This window comes from Molothrus aeneus (assembly GCF_037042795.1).
Source record: "Molothrus aeneus isolate 106 chromosome Z unlocalized genomic scaffold, BPBGC_Maene_1.0 scaffold_55, whole genome shotgun sequence".
NCBI classification, from domain to species: Eukaryota; Metazoa; Chordata; class Aves; order Passeriformes; family Icteridae; genus Molothrus; species Molothrus aeneus.
This window is the reverse complement of record NW_027098762.1, coordinates 262,667-280,215: the sequence shown is the minus strand read 5'-3', so window position 1 is coordinate 280,215 and position 17,549 is coordinate 262,667. Positions and strand designations below refer to the sequence as shown.

The window sequence follows — 17,549 nt, the reverse complement described above, 5'->3', positions numbered from 1 at the left end:
GGAATGTGGATTTCCTTGGCATTAATAGGGCTGTGTTTCCCTCTGAGAGGTCAGCTTGTGATTTTCATTGAACTGACCAGGACAATAAAGCTGAAGGCAATTAGCCAATAGAATGAAACTCCATCTCTGACTTTGGGACCAAACTACAAAATACATTTGGAATATTAATTGGCTGAGATGCTCATGGCATTTTTCAAACAGAACACTTCCCAAAATTCTGATAAAAATCTATTGCCTCTAACTTGAAACACCATTTATCCAATGATTTCAGCTTTGTTCCCGTCCCACCATGCTCAAGCCCCTTGCCTTATGCTCTAAACCTCCTGTTTTGGAAACAGTCACAATGTCCTCACAGAAATTCTTCTGAACGCTATTGTAAAGAATAGGCATCATCTGTAGGAACTTCCAAAAGCCAGGTACCAGCAGTGCACTGAGAAGCCTCAATCCCACTGAACAGTCCAAGATTTGTTATGCTCTGATTTGCAATGGAAGTGGTAACTTTAATATTCATCAGTGTGTTCCAAATTTCACCTTTCCTGACTTCTAGTTCTAAATAACCCAGCATGCATATGCATATGCAATACTGTGCAAACCTTGTACTTGGCATCTTAAATATATTGATGTTTCCATAGCAGCTGAACCACAGGGCCATGGATGTAGACACCGAGATGTTCTTCTCCAACACCAGTCTACAGAAGTCTGTAAGGAAATCCAGGAGATGGCTTAATTTGTTTCCAAAACCTTGTCCAGTGTTAAATCTCAGGCACCAAGAGCAGAGGATCAGCTTCTTCCTTGGTTGCTGGCATCAGCATCAGGATGATTCCAAAACAATGTCAAAAGGCAAAAGACTAAAGTTATCCCCTCAGGTCACTGGTGCATATCACTGCTCCATGTCCTCAAGAGTAGTTTCATAAGTGGGATAGTGAGACTCAGTGCTCTGAAGAAATGAAGTCTCTAGGTTCTCTTGCCTTCTTGGGCACCATTTTCTTTACTGTTGATGAGTTTGGCAGATTTTTGCTTTTAGTGGGTGTTGCTTTCCTCTGTTTTTGATGAGTGGTTCGGAGAGATTTCAGCCCCAGCATCTCACAGTACTCATTGCACTGGTGAAGGGCTCTGAACTGCTCAATGAAGGAAAAGGAGCAGTTGCCTTTAAACCCCTTGTATCTGTAGTAACAAAGGGAAAACAAAAAAAACCAACAAACCAAATGGGAATTCAAGATTCATTTTCAGCACAGGGAGGCAGAGCATGACTGCTGACTCATAAGCAACTTGAAAGCAATAAGCAAGTCTCTTTTACCCATGCTGGCTTGAGAAGCATCAACTGCCAAAGAAACTCAGACTGGGTCATTGGGAGGTGAGAGGAACCGGATAACAAATGGTGACACAAGAGGGAAAAGCATTAGAAGCAAAGCTCTCTGGGCTGGGTCCTGGCACTGTCTTTCATGGCATTAAGTTGGGAATAAAATTGTCTGCTGGCTACCTTTCTCAGTAACACACACACACAGGAAATCCATGCTACATCATTCTCTATGAACAGCTCTGGTGGCCACCATGAAGAAACAAGGTTGCTGTACAAGGAGTTTCAGAACTAGAAGCTGTTTCCATTTAAACATGCACATCATTTCCAGGCTATGCTGCTCCCCTTCCCCTGGCTGCCTACAGGATCTCAAGGAGCCAAGCCCCTCAGGGAAGATGAAGGAATGTTCCTGAGGAAGGCAGTTTCATCCACCCCCCACTGTACCTCCCACCATGAGAAGAACAGGGCACATGTATCCCTCTTCTCCTCACCCTGCTCTGGATGCTGACAGTCCTCCCAGGGCCTGCTTTTTAAGCTGCATCAGCTTATTTTAAAAGGTGCACCTGCTCTTCAAAGGAGGCTTTTTGGTTAAATTCTCAGGATGGAGAAGGAAAAAGAAAGGCCAGGGGGCTCCTCTCCTTTTTTAACCTTAATCAGAGCCTGTTTTACCCTGTTCTCTTGGCTTGCTGGACATCCAGTGTCCTCAGAGGTGAACTGTGAGTTGTGACTGCACAAAGCCAACCAAATAAGATTTGGTTCTTAAATGAACAGAGGATGCTCATTCCCAGCATCCAGAGAACATCCTTCCTCAGGCAGACTACACAGTGCTAGAGAGAATACTGCTGCTCTGAGAAGTCAGGCTCCTGCTGACAGACAGACCCTGCTCTGGAGACCCCACTCAGCTGGCCCTGAACAGCAGGTGAACCTTGAAGGGATTTTCCCCTCCTCTCCTCTCTGTGTTTGTTTAACCAAAGCAGGTTGAAGAGCCATGTCATTGTTACCCCAAGACTGTATCCTGGAGTCCAGCAGGGTCATCAATGGTTTTCTTGCTGCCTTGGAGAAATCAGAGACTTCAGACTTCACTGAGCTGCTCTCAAGAGCTCACAGATATGTGTTGTGTTGGTGGATGCACCAGACACACCCACAGAACAGGAATTCCACAGGCAAACAAACCTGCTCTCATCAAGAGAATTTCTTCTATCCAGCACCAAACCAAACTAAATCTTCCTCAAATCTGAAGGGGAAATGTTGGATTTGCCCTCAGGCTTAAACTCCCCAATGCCTCTTGTTACCATGTGGAGTAAATCTAAACTTGTCAGTGCCCTGGAACCAGGCAGAGTTTCAGATCCAGACTTGGCAACCAGCACTCCAGTTAATGACCATGACCATGGGTTACTGTGCTCCTGATTCCCTCCTTTCTGTGCACTATTCCTGGGTAAATCTCTGGGCCCTAATGCACACTGCGTGCACAGAGCCAGGCACCGTGCTGTGACATTTTTGTTTCCATTCGCCAGAGAGGCTACAGAGCAGCTGATTTTAAGGCTCAGGAGCAGCACTGTGGCCGCATTAAAAATGCTTCCCTCGCGTTCCTAGATCCACTTCGCCCTCTCCTGACAGAACTGCAGTGCAGCTCCTGCAGCACATTCACCACACCACTGCTTTGGGCTCCTCTGCTTTTCAGTTCCCTGGCAAAACACACAGAGCGAGGACAATAGATCAAAATTCCTTCCTCCACACATCGTGGACTCTGTTTTGGAGTACAGAAGAGATATGTTCTATGTCCTCTCTGCCAGCACGGTGCAAGACACACCAGTCCCACTCTGCATTTCTGGCTCAGTAGAACCATGTGTTCCCCCTTCATGGGACCAGGTTGGGTGTGTTCAGCAGCTCGGCTGAACACACCCAAAGCAGCAAGACCCAGCAACACACAGGAGTTCTGGGCACTGAGTTGATTTTCCCCACCCATGTTCACAGAATTAAAAATCCAACTGCAGACATTAATACAGAGATCTTCTTTCCAGAAAAGGAGCATGCAAACAAAATACAGGACCAGGAAAAATCTGTCATCTTGCAGGGATACCATTAGCTAAATAACAAACAAAATTATACTCAACATTTTCAGGAGGTTGTTCATTTAGAGAAATTGTTTTCCTTTCTATATGCCTGAGGTGATCCTTACTACAGCTTGCATTGTGTGCTCACTTCATCCTCCCCAACACAATGTGTGTTTTTATAGGAATCACTTCCCACAGTGAGCTGGACAACATTCACTGAAGCATTTTTATAAATCTTCTGATTCCTGAGAACGGTGTTGCCTAAATAAAACATTTATTACTCTTTTGGTTTGTAACAGGATGATGTATGTTCATTTCAACTGCTTTTACTTTGGATCTACAGCTGCAAGAGTAAATCAGTAAATCAGTCTAATTGAATGGATGCCAGCCTGAAAATGTTCAAGATTCTCCCAGAATATTCTAGAGTCACATTTTTAATAATGTTGTTATATAATATAATATTAATAACACTCTAATAATTTAGATGATATTGTGAGGTTTCTTCTTGTATCCCAGGTATACCAACAAGGTCCTTAGAACAAAGGCTGAACACATGATCAGATCTTCTTTCTCCTGCCAGATTCTCAAAGGAGAATATGAAATTAAAGCACTTACCCCCATCCCCTTTCCCTGTCCAGCAGCCACTGCCTACTCCTATCCACAGCTCTGCTGGCCTGTGTTACAACTAGAAGCCTTAATTAACTTAAGAGAAGTGGACTAAAGTTAGAATATTACAGGTCTACATCTTTACACATACACTTAAGTTTCCCCAAAAGAGCTGAAGCCTTTGCAACACCACTAGAAAATAGGCTCTAGCAATGCCCTGAATAATCTTTTGTTAAGGCTCAGAACTGCTGTTTTTGAGAGAGAAAGGGGAGAGATACCATCAAATCCCTTCACAATTGTCCTTGTTTATCAGGGAAGTGGCCAAAACACAGCATCCCACTGAGAAGAGTCTTTATAAAAGCTTGTGTCACAAATACATATCCCAAAGTTCTGGCACTTTTGCTGGCTGCGGGAGTGATTCCGGGGCGCCTTTTACGCTGGACTGCAGCCAGTGCTGGCCTCGTGTGTTCAGCCCTACCTTCCTCCAGCTGATGGACCACCAGGAGCCTTACCTGCTGTCATCAGAACCCTTCGTGTCACTTGTGAAATGCCCTTTGGACAAGCCCGTTTCAAGGGAGGCATGCAGGAAAAACAAAGCTCAATCTACAGGGTAGCCCAATTCTTTCATAACAAAATAAAAGTGTTTCCTTTACACCTTTACAGGCGGGTTTTCCATAAATATGAATACGAAGAAGTTAAAACACTTAGATAAGGACTGTTTTCTTCTAAAGTTAAAGCAAGAATGAATTTCCAGTGCACCCTCCCCCATCCACATTTAACTGTGAAGAGACAGAGGAGTAAAGCACAAGCATGCTGCTGAGAAATCGCGTTCACTCACCCTTTGGCCAGGGTTGCTATGCCAACATCCGTTAACTTCATCCCTACACCTGCAAGACAGCAAGGAAAACACAGAGCTTAGCTTATACTGGAATTTCTAGGACAATATTCACATATGGAGGCGTTAAATATTATTTATTGAGTGAGTCACATTTTTCACTTTAATTATTTGTCACTTTTTTTTCAAAGCATTTTAAAGCACCCCAGTCAAGAAGAGGATGCTCTCTGTGTCACCAGCAGTTTCTAGAAGTCAGGCTCATGCCACTATTTTACAGTTGTCAGGGTGATCAACAGCACAGCTTGTTTCCTGTGCTAGGATTTTGTTCTTTCTCCTTCCTTTAAATTACTTCAGGGATCTTGTTTAGATGCCTTTTTGCTATTTTTTCTGCCTTCACATGTAAAAGAATATAGGATGTTTCCTAAGATTCCAGCTTTTTCTGTTTTTCTTCCCCTGTTCCAAATATATTGCAGGACTGAAGAGGAGTCACACCCATGGGAGCTTAGCAAACATGAGGGTGTTTCTTCACTATTCTTTTTGAAGGAACATATTTCTTCAAAACTAGCCAGAACCCAAATGTGGAGCATTCCACTGCTGAGCGATTGTTGGTGAGTATTCAAATACAAGCAAAGAAAGGGGAAGGACTAGGGTGTCATTAACACCTGAAGTCTTTCGCTCAGCAGCTATTTCATTAATCTCTGGGTAGTGAGAGAAAAAGGCGGATTTGGCTCATACTGAGTGCCCAGATTCACTAAGGTACATGCAAAAGAACAACTCCTCCATTAAGAGTGTAAGATTTAGTTTCCTTTTCCAAACTGCCCTCTTACAAGAACACAAGCTTGATAAAAATTGCCCCTACTCAGACAACTCACCTTGCAGGTCAGTGACAAGCAAGTTCCCATTGGTCTTCTCATACACCCAGTGCTGAAAGGTGCAACACTTCTGGCCAGCCTCTGAGTCTCTTCTCAGGAAATTCACTTCCTTGCCATCCTTGACAGAGTATTTCACAAACTCCCCAACCAGCTCCTCCTCCACTGTGGCATAGGGGATGTTATTAGCAGGGCGATGAATAAGAAAAATCTGAATGATTCTGAAATCAAGGGATAGAAACTAATAAAATCCTGAGAATTCTTTCAGTAAAAGGATAAGAAACAGACAAAAGTGGCCAGTGATCTCAGAGAGTGAATGAACAGCTACCAACTCTAAACCAAGCTGGAAGAGCTGTAACACTGGTCCCAGGTTTCCTCTTTCCTCTTTAGTCCTAGCAATCAGTGGGTTGCCATGGCACAGGGTGGTATACATAAGCATATATGTATATAAAATATATATTTATACTCACTCTGGTACTTCTCCAAAGCCTTCCAAGGGTTCAGCTTCAGCTGCATATAACTTTGCATACTCTCTCGCAGTATTTTGGACATAGCATTCCTGTATTACAACAGACATGCCTATGCGAATATTGCTCAAAACATTCAACAGATCATCTGTCTGAATCTGAGGGCAGCTTTGGCCCACAAGTCTGGATGACAGAGGCCAAGGCAGCTCACCTGCAGTGCCAGGCTGTAGTTCTTCTGCAGCAGCTCGTCCCTGCTCTTGGTGCCGTAGGTGAGGGCGCTGTGCACCTTCAGCACGCAGGGGTGGCCGGGGGCGAAGGCGGGCGCCAGCCCCTGCAGCACGCGGCTGCGGAAGGCTCTGCGGTGCATCCCCTCGCCGAAGTGCAGCCCCTCTGTCATTATTGCTCCATGCAGTGTCCCACCAAAGTAGCTGGAGCTGAGGGGGTCTTCTCTGAACATCAGCTGCATGAATTCGATTTCTTCCACACCTAAAAAAGAACAGGAATCTCTGCAGGCACGTGGAGGGGTGGGCATGGGACAGCAGATGCATCTCTCCAGAGAGGAGGAAAAAATGCTCAGTGGAAGCACAAATTGTGTTCCTAAGGGCTGGGACCCCAAGCAGCTCCTGAGAGGCAGCTGCTTGCCTGTATCTAAAGCCAGCATGGAGAAAGGTGGCAGCTCAGGATCATAAGGAGAGAAGCCAGAGTGCAGCGAGCAAATCTGTTACAGATGAAATCAAGGAAGACTCTGGACTTCACCCCTTTAAATGATCATTGGAATCCAAATGCAAAAAAACTCACAAGGGGGAAAAAAGTTAAGCACTGAGAGAAACTAAAACATCCTAACTGCACTTCAAGTGTCTCTAATAATAACATTTCAAGGACCATCAGTAAAGAGGATAAATAGGAGAACTGAACTACACAACAAAGAATTCCTTCCAGCTGTCCCTTGCAGTTACCTCTGGTTTAGCCTCTGTACACTATTGCTTCTCTTCAAAGCACAAAGGAAACACTGCACAGATAAGGCCAGAATTAGAACACTCCTTAATTCCACCTAAAATTCTCTGATTAAAAGTTATACAGTGCTGCTACATGAAAAGTCCTGTCTTTATTTTGCACAACAAAATAAATGCTTAATTTTAATTCTTCAAGGAAAAGAAAGAAAAGTCATCATGCCAACTGAAGGTCTGGATCTCTGCAGGCTGTTCAGGAATGACAACCCCACTGGCAAGGCACTATCTTTAGCTGCAGCACAGGCCACATGCCCGGTGTCACTGAATACCAGTTAACACACAGGGAAAGCATTCCAAAGCTCCATGCCCGCCTTGCTCCTGGATACAGTTACACAGCAGGTGACCTGCAAGAACCATGTGTTTGTGCCAAAGAGCTGCCAGTGTGTGGATGTGTGTGTCTCTGTATGATGCCATGCAATGCTACTTCACTTTATATTTACCTTCATAACTCAGAAAACTTGAAAGACGTTCCAGTACTAGGAGGAAACAAAATTTAAAAAAAAAGAATTTTGTAGTAAAAAACTCTGAATGGAAACTGTCATTGTCATTATTATTAATCAAAACTCTAAAGTGGGGCTTACCTGCAGCAGTCAGATGAAATTCAGCAGTCACCTTTCCATACATGTTATTCAAGCAGCAATAATACATCCCCTGGTCTTGGTAACTGGCTTCAGCTATTTCCAGAGAGACGGGAGAGTCATCCTGGGCACTGCAACAGAGCATTTTGTGCTATCACATATTTTACCTGTTTCCACTGGAAAAACTGATAAATTTGATCTCTCTGCACTATTTGTTAAGACACAGCACAATTATTTAGCAGATAATGACATGTATTAATACTGCAATTAATATTGCAATACAACAATCAAAATCAGAAGAGTTAAAACAAGAAGAATCAGAATAGAAAGTTTAAGCAATTCATGCAACTTTTTCTCTCCACTTAAAAGAACATCTAAGAAGAATCCTTCCTACAAAATTTTTCATTTTCTCAGAAGTGAGCATTTTGATGGAAATGTATTTTCTTTCTTTTTTTTTTCCTGGATAATGTTAATTTTGTATTTTTGAAACATTCTAAAGAGTTTTTTAGATCAGAATACAGAATTACAAGGAAAATATCCGAATTACAAGGAAAATAACTAATTTCATTAAAATGGAAAGGGTAGATGCTGTTAATGCCCTTAAGAAGTTTTTATTTCCACCCTTCTCTAGGTTAAATGAGGTTCAAACCTCTTTGATATTTTTTTTTAATCTTGATGACACTGGCTATGAACAAGCTGAGAGGTGATGTAGCACAAACTGTGAGCAGTTTCAATGCACTGTGAGAAGATCTGCCTCCTATGAATAGCAGTTACCCCGAATCTCCCAGTCCTTCAGAAGCATTCCCTTACCTTCTCTGCAGCCGAGCCAGTACCTGGGAATCTTTAGTCCATGTGATGGTGGAATCACCATGAAGGTCACCAAACTGACAGCACAGCTTAATACTTCCAGAGCAGTCAGGGAATAACTCTGCTTGGATCTTCTTCAGCAGCCTGGGGGCTTGAAACAGAAGAACCACAGTTTAGGATTTGAAGACAATTACATTGTTTTGGCATTTTAACATTTCACGTTAAGAACACAAATGCTGAAATCCTCGGTAAGTAATTATGACTTCTTGTGTCTCAATACTAATAACTAGTAGAATTTTTTAGGCTGATCACAGCCTGGGGAAAAGTCCCAAAAGGTCCTGCCAGCCTGGACCTCTGCTAGGACTTTTCACGGCCTCACAGAACACTCCAGTGTCTTTGCACATGGTCATGGTGCGGGCAAGGGGCTGGAGGGGACTTGGAAAGAAAAGGAATTGACATGGACTTAGAGAAAGGTTTTGGGATCACAACAGAGCCCCGCCTCAAGTGGCACATCCCTGCTCGATGCAAGAGATGTAAAATGCAAGATGTTTCGTTTCCAACTGTGTTAATTCTGAGCTGTTGCACTCTAAACAAGGTAGCATGGCATGTGCCCCTCGGGGATCCCATTCCTGCAGATTGCTGTGTACTGGTGTTACTCCAGTAACACGCAACTTAAAGGGTCAGGCACACTGCCATGGTTTTCCCCATTCCCAGTTCCAGGCCCCATCCAGTCCAGGTCTCCCCACTGGACTAGCAGTCCCTGAGTCCTGGGGCATGTGAACCTCGCTGTATCAGGGCTAAAGTGACACAGACAGGACCTGACAGCTCTGGAAATAGAACTAATGGCTCCAGGTTCCTGGCCTGGCCCGCCTTCTCTCCTGCAGCTGAAATAATGCAAAAGAACACTGAGTATATTCCACAGCAACCAAACCAGCCTTCCCATAATGCCAGGGAAAGGGCCACAACTGTGCTCTAGACCACAGACATACTTCAGTCAAGACTGAGGCAGAGCAGAAACAGGTGAATAAAATTCACTGCATTCACATGCAGCCTGAATGTTTAAAAATTTTGCAAGTGCAGCCTCAAGCAATGGAAACAGGTCAGGCATTACACAGTCACTGCAGTTTGCTTGCCCTGCTTTGAAGGAATGTGTCTCTCCTCCCACACATCTGGAAAAGGGATGCATCTTTGAACAGAGACAAGTCTGGGGTTTTTTAAAATGTGATTAGAAAAAGTAGAAGTCTCATGAGACCGCACAGTAATTAGAGTGTGTGAAAAGCTCCACAAATGTGTAGCTTACCTTTAGTCACTGTTCAGTCTTGCTCTGAACTATTAAATCATTTTACGATGTGAACATGAAATGTCATGTCAGAAGGTAAAAATAAGACCTTGGTCCTTGCAAACTACCCATAGAAACAATGAATCCCTCATCCGCCCAGCAGTCACAACCCTGCTACAGTGTTAGCAACCTTCTAGAAACTCTGGCAGCAACCTGGATCTCCTTTCCATTATATGTTTCCTCTGTCAGTTTAATATTACTCATTTCATCCGTGTCATTTTTGCAGCAGGGCAAAGAAATGCAGAACCAGTCAGAAGTCAGCACACAGGACCTCAAAACATTGTTTATCAGTGGTACCCTACTGCTAACAATAATACTTTGCTAGTAATAAATCCTTTGGTAGCCAAGAGGGGGGAATTGCAGCTGGGAGCTGCAATGCAGGAGCATAACTGGGAACACAGCCCTGTGGGAAGAGAACAAGTAGTGGGCTTGCAGCTGCTACGTGGTGTGTAGTTATGTGGCACCATTATGCTGTTCCTCCATGCAAAGTTACTCCAAGAGGCCAATGAGGCAGTGATTATTTTAAATAGGCTACAAAGCTCATGAATTGAATATACTTGCCAGCTGGGAAAAGGGTTTATCTCTGTGGCATGGGCACAGCACTCATTACTAAGTGCACAAATCTGGAAATAAAGCTCCATGAGGGCAGGACACCTTTAGCTGACTGAGTCAGTCTGAAAGAGGCTTGCAGTGCCTTTCAATAATCTTAATTTTCTACTGTAGCAAGAATGATGGCAAAGGACAGAAAAGAAAATCAATTTTCTCTTACCTTTGCTATCTTTTTTCAAAATGAGTTTCCTTTGCTCTTTTCTATCCTCTTTATGAATCACACCTCCCTCGCTCTTGCCAGACTTTTTAACGCAGCTGGTATCCTTGCTGACACTTCCCCTCTCCTCCAGCCTGGGTTTTTTGGACAGAGTTGCTGGTGGTAATTTCTTCTTAGCTCCAGCAGCTACATGCCCGCTCTTTGTTGTGTCCTCTTTACATTTGATGGGCTCAGGCTCTGCAGCCACTGGTATCTGGCAGGATTTTGACCCTTCCTGATTTCTTTGACTTTCTGTGTTGACTGGGAATGGATCAAGCGTGGTCCACGCCAAAGAGAATGATGGAGTTCTTCTGCGGGGTGGTTGTTCTTGAAAACGCTGGTTGTTCCCTGAATCAACTGGTGGCAAATTAACTAAACCACTTACCACACTCTCTTCTGTCCTGACTTCCTCCATTTTATCATACTCAGTGGACTTAACTGAATTCTCAGCCTTGGCTATCTTGCTGGAAGGGATCAAGTCAGGACAAGTCTGCTCTGTGTTAATATTCATAATCTGTTTCGGAGCCTGGGAGCCAGTCAAAGTGTGCAAAGGAGCCTTTGCTTCAGCTTCATCTGGGTTATCTTCAATAGCTCTTGGAATCTCATGGTCATTTTCACACAAGGCTGCTTCTCCTTTGGTTTCTCCAGGGACCCTCTGGAACAGACCCTTCAATGACTTGCAGGAAATTTCCAATGTAGTTAAATTTCTGTTTACTTTGACTCCAGTTTGTATGGATCCAGTTTTTCCCTCATTTCTTGTGGCAGGACACGCCACTGCAGATCCACTGGGAAGGCTCTCTGAGTGGCTTACAGATGTGGGGAAGGGCAGGGTTTTGTTTCCAAGCAGCTGTTGGGAATGTAGCCAATCCCGGGCACCTCCATCGTCCCCACTTGCTGTGCTGTGGTGCTCACTTGGAGCCTCCCTGGGCAGCGGGGCACTGGCTGATGTTACACTTCCAGCTGCATAGGTGGGATTTTTTGAAGAATCTATTTTTAACCCTTCATCAGACCTGAAGGTGCTGTCTACAGAAAATGAATGCTGTTCTGCTGTATTACAAGGGGAAGCTGCAATCTGACTCTCTGAAACCTGACTAACTCCTGAGTCACAGGAAGCTTCAGCCCTGTGTTCCTCAGGTATGCAAATCTCTCTCTGTTCTCCTCCTGGTTTACATGGCTCACAGCTGGGAACTTCTAGATAAAAATCTCTTAAAAATGGCTCCCCAGAAGAGGGAGAGACTGCCCCTTCTTGTTTTGCTATTTCTGTCAGTTGGTCTGTATTTTGGGGTAGATTCTTATGTGTTATGGTTTTGTGAATCTGAATTAAATTAGGCGATTGCATTACATTACTGTATTTCTGTGCATTAGAAACAATTTGAAAATCCTGACAGCCATTATTTTTTGAAAGATGGTAGCCGTCAGAATTAGTGAAATTTGGTGCACTCAAGCCTGAATGATTTCCTTTTTCTTGTAAATTCACTACACAACTTTTATGGATGGAGTTAACAGAAGAGTGTTCTGCATGTGTAAACTGGCTGGTATTTTCACTGGGGAAAATATCTTCCTCTTCAGGGAAATACGTCCGTTCTCCTCTCACTGGATAGCAGTCTGTAAAATGACAGCCTTCTCCAGGTATAGACTCATTTGTCATGGCTGTGTTGTATTCAGTGTGAAGGAACTGTCCAACTGTCCCATGTGACATATCTGGTATGTCAGCTTTGGGACATGCTAAATTACCACTCTGAGTACTTTGTAACCCTTGAAGAGAATCTGCTTCACATGTTTGGGCAGCACTATTAACAGCAGGCTTCCCTTCCCAAGCCACAGTGGATCCATTCCTGCCCGTGGCCATTGGCTTTGGCTCCAAGCACTCCTGGGTACTTAGGAGGACACTGCTTGCTGAAACACAAATGGATGGTGTTTCCCTCTCATTCCCGGTGCCAGAATTTAGACAGACACCATCTGTTCCTACCACTTGTGCAAGACAAATGTGTCCTATGGATGCACTCTCGCATGCTGCAGCTCTCTGCAGGAGGATATCAGAAACATTGCAGTCAGCCTTCTCAGCTCTGGGGTTATGAGCTGGTTCTGTGATGGGCCCCTGCTCTTCTATCAAATCCATTGGCAAAGGATGATTGGAACAGGTCTCCTGCACAAAGTTCAGTTCTGTGACTTTGATATCTGTCAGCCTCGTACCTAAACTTGGGATGCCTCTGTTTTCAAATGGGATTTGATAGTCTGAGTCATCTTCATGAAGAAGTTTCCACAGCTTGTCATGCACTGCAGATATATCAGCATCTCCTTTGCACTCAGGTTCTCCAGATTCCAGGACTGACTTGGGATTAGCTTCAGACACAGCCTCATCGGCTGATGCGCTGCAGAGAATATCTGGGTTACTGCTCTCATGTATGTCAAGCCCAGGCCTCTGCTCTCCCTCCCCTGGCTCATCACACAGCTTTGCAGAAGAGAGAACAGCACACAAGCATTCCTGTTTATCAGGAAGAGAGTCCATATCCCATAGACGAGAAGGAGAAATGTTATTCTTTGACATTTTGCCATTCCTAATAATATCTTGTCCGGAGAAGACCTGTTGGTGACAACCTTCTCTCTTTTCACAAGGAGCACAGTGAAGAGAAGAGATCTGTAAATCTGCATTCCTCACTTGCAGTGTGTTTTCAGCAGAGAGCTGGCTGGTTCCTGCACTCTCACAAGCGCTGAGGATGCCTTCCTTTTCTGTGCTGGGCTCCATACAGAGGTTCTCACAATTCTGGGTAACGCTTTTAAGATTAGCACCTTGACTCTTCAAAGAAGGAAAATAGAGCAACGTAATTAAAAATTAGAACTACAGCTTGACACAGGCCTAAAGACTTGCATTTTTTAACTTTTTTTTTTTAATATATTTGTCAATAGTCAAATTTCTGACTTGTAACTATCAACATAATGGATTGAAATCAACCTCCTGGGTCTGAGTCTGAAAGTGTTGCTCCTTAGAGAAGGATTTGTAATGAAGCTAATCAATTCTACCTCACAGTTTCTCACTGTTTTTTAAGCAGAAATAGTTTTGCAAGGTAATTTTCCTTTGCAAGCAAAGTCCCCATGTTATATTTATATCCCTCTGTTTGTACAAATGGAGTGTAACAAACAATCCCCAGAATACAGACTAGAATACAGACCCACTGTCTCTGGATCTCAGCTCCCTCAAATCCACTAGATTTGGGACTGCTTTTACTTTATATTGTTCTCCAGCAATCTGCCTTAGTGGATCTTACCACTTCCCTGTTTCATGCAATACCACTCAAATTCCCCTTTCCTAAAATGACACTCTCTTTTAAATGGCACACCTGCCCTGGAGCAGCTGAAATACCTCAATATCTGTAGTTATTTCAACTGCTTTAGACAGGTGAAACAAAAGACCTGAGCTGTGCTTTATCCTGAAGAGTGACAGGCACATCCTGCCAGCCTCCTGCTATTCCTGCTCAAAGGAAGAAAAAGAGGAAGAACTATAATATTTTAAAGGCCAGAAAGTGAAGAACTATAATATTTTAAAGGCCAACAACACAGAGCAACAGGCTGACCATGCACAGCTGTCAGGAGTCCATGCTCTAAAGCAGTATAGATTTTCTAAGGGATTTTTTCTTGGTGTGTCTTCCAGGAAAGACTGGAGCCAACTTAAGACATGGGCAACAAAATGGGATGTTCACTGTCATTCCTAGGGTAGATCCTACTGAATGAGCAGGGCTGGTGTCATGAGCTGCAGTGACTCCACTCAGGACTCCCCTGCTTGCTCTGACACAGAGCTGCAGCCGCTCTGGCACAGCTCAGGCCCGGACCATTGCCTCGCAGCACCGAGCTCTCATCTCAGCCAGATGCCCAATTACCTGTGTCAGTTCTGCTTCTCCCCCCTTTGGATAACAAAATTCAAAATTATCTAAAAGTGACAGAAATCTGTCTTGGCAAGGTCAAACCAAAGATCTCAGATTTTATGTGAACAGGCTGTTCTGATATGGAAAAAAAGAGAATAATGGCTCTGTAACCCAGGAGTGACAGGAGCACCTTGTGCCAAGAGTGCTAACATTGACCACTGACAGGGACCCAAGGGTGCTGACCACTGACAGGAACAGGGCTCTGGCTGAACACTGAACTCTGACAGGAACAGGGCTCTGGCTGAACACTGACAGGAACAGGGTGCTGGGTGACTGCTAACAGAACCAGATTCCCAATGACAGCCAGAAAAGCCTCCTGGGCTCTCTGTACACTATGTAACATCACACAGCTGGCACCTTTGGCGTCTTGGACCTATTATTAATGAAGTTGCTCTGAAGCAGCAGGTAAATAAAGAATTTCACCTGAGGCTAGGCCATGAGGTCGTGAAAGGAGTGAGGAGGCTCCCACTTTAACTGCCTAATGGAAGGAGAAGTCACTCAGCACAGCAGGTGCTGCACAAGACACACTGCAAAGGTTGTTCCAGTTTCAACTCTTGGCGCCAAGGGGAAGTGTAAATCCTTGGGTCATTAGTGCTGTGATCCCGTGGCTGCTCAGTACCCCTCAGCAGACCTGATTCCCACATGGACAGGGAAAATATCACACCCTTCCAAAGCAGTCAGCTGCGGGGTTTGCTGTGAGCCCCTCCCCTTGCTCCCGCAGAGCACTCTCACTCTGGGCTCCAGCAAACGCCCAAGGGTACTTCTACAGAAACCCGTGTGCAGCAATAGATTCGCTCTTACCTCTCTTAGATTACACAGGCAGATTTCTGAGGAGTTTCTGGCTTACTATATGGGTACTGTGAGAAGCTGTCCACGTTTTTCTAGCGCTCCAAAAAAGGGAGCAGTATTCAAGCGGGATGCTTTTGCTTGGCTCATTTTCAAGACCACATAATTTTGAAGCTACACCTGAATTTCACTGTCATACACACATGTTTAAAAATAGGGTTTGGTCTGTGCCCAGCTCTCATCCTTTTGTGTACAACAATACTCATTTTTTATCCAGTGAAAAATTTTGGCCATGGAAATGCAGACATACTGACTAGGCACAACAAGACTTTAAGGGGCTGCTCTGAAATTTATGCCAGGCACCTGACAGCTGCTCTTGACTAAGAGGCTTCTGGGATTTAAATTATTGCACTGGACTTGGGGAAAAGAAAGCAAACACAGCCTCTGGCAAACCACAGCCATACACCCTGTCAAGAAGCTCTGAGGAGGTTAATTCCAGTGAGAGGTATTCCCCATCATAAGGACATCATGTGGTCCTCAGATGGGATTGGAATTTTATGTACCATAAAACCAAAGAAACCTATGAGCATTTTTCAGGAAGAAGAATTCAGTGATTTCTGACTGCTGAAGACACCCCAGTGATGAGATTAAAGTCACTCTACTGTGACACTACAGAACTGGGAGATATTTTTCCCAAATGATCAGACAAAGAAAAGCATGTGCAACTGGAAAAATTTTTTTTGAGACAAATGAGGTTTTTTCTGTGCAATTAGCTACACAGCTTCAAGCTAGAAAAACTGGTGACAATAAGATTATTCATGATTTAATAGTATTTATATATCTTGAGTCCTTACAGTGTGAAATAAAAATGATGATTCAATTTTCCTACTTATGAAAACTGGTAGAGCATCATACCAGTCTCTACAACTGTGGCGATTTCTCCAGCTCATTTTCTACCAACAGCATAAAATATGCAAGTACATGGACAGTACCACAGGGGTTTGAACTTTTAATTGGTTTGTGTGTATGTTTCAACTGTAATATCCAATTCTTTCATTGTTTTATTTTTAAAAATCACAGAGCTCCATTCACCTCTGTAACATGAACTCTCTGCATTGAATTCCCTTCGTTGTTACAAAACCAGAGCAAACCCCTGCTGATTTGGTTTAGGTTTCCAGCACCATTAGTGGAGAATGGTTTTGTTTGTTGCATATAGATTGAAAAGAAAGTAAATCAAAGCATTCTCTGCTCAAATACCAACAGGTATTTGAGAAACTTTCTGGGTTGAAAGAAGCATTACTTTGCTAAGACCTGTGCAATACCCTCCATATCAGATTTCTCTATCCAGCTGTCCAGAGGCCCATTAGTGCCTCTCACCATTATCAGGCTCACTCTATAATTAGAACAGCTTAGGCTTTACTTGGGCCTTTTCTAAACCCAGATTTCCCTCCCAGCCGTAGCTGTCATTCAGAAGTACATTAATAGTATCTTTCAAAGTAATTTTGATTTTACATTATTTTGTGACAAGCAGGAATAAATTGCATTGAGTTCAGCAGAGCAGCTCTTTGTGTTAAATGATAAAGACGTTACTTACCCCAAACGAGATGTTCTCATCTGGCATCTGGTTTTGCTCAGACGGCCCCTGAGTCCTTTTCCTTTCCCAGTGACTGTCTTTATCTGCCTCTTCTGTCGGACACAGAGCAGCCTGCATTTGCACACTCTCTGCTTTCTCGGGAATCTGTGCTGCACAGACACCTTCCTGACTGGGAGACGGAGCTCTGGATTCCCTACCTGCTGCTGCAGCCTGGAAAGGCTGTCCTATACTACTTACATATCTGCAAAGTTCTATAGGGTTTAACAGCTTGAAAAGGTTTCTCTTCAGACTTTCTGTTAAGGTACAGACAGCGTGCCGTGCATTTCCCTCTGGCACATTCCTTCTCCCCTCCTCCAGCAGCAGTGAGCTTTCCCCCAGCATGTCCCCATCGGGGCTGGTTTCTGTCCTTGTCCCGAAAGCCTGATCAGTGCAAGCAGCACCTATGCCATGGGCAGAGGAATCTACCTGGGCAGGGACAGTGTCCGTGGGCTTTGGTCCGTCCCTTGAGGAACCTGCAGCCAGATGGTCACTTCCATTAGTCTCTTCTTCACTTCTGGGATGTTCATTTCCAGTGGCTGCAGA

At 44.0% G+C, this 17,549-nt stretch overlaps 1 protein-coding gene across 1 annotated transcript; it reads right to left on the bottom strand.

The window, feature by feature from the left end:
• Positions 1–215: 215 nt before the first annotated feature.
• ALPK2 (alpha kinase 2) lies at positions 216–11,302 on the bottom strand. Its single transcript, XM_066569922.1, has 8 exons — positions 10,632–11,302; positions 8,527–8,674; positions 7,720–7,847; positions 6,340–6,614; positions 6,132–6,220; positions 5,665–5,882; positions 4,796–4,844; positions 216–1,164 (listed from the first exon to the last, which is right to left on the bottom strand). Exons 1-8 carry the CDS (start codon positions 11,176–11,178, stop codon positions 930–932), a joined length of 1,689 nt encoding a protein of 562 aa, XP_066426019.1. The 5' UTR covers positions 11,179–11,302; the 3' UTR covers positions 216–929.
• Positions 11,303–17,549: the final 6,247 nt, after the last annotated feature.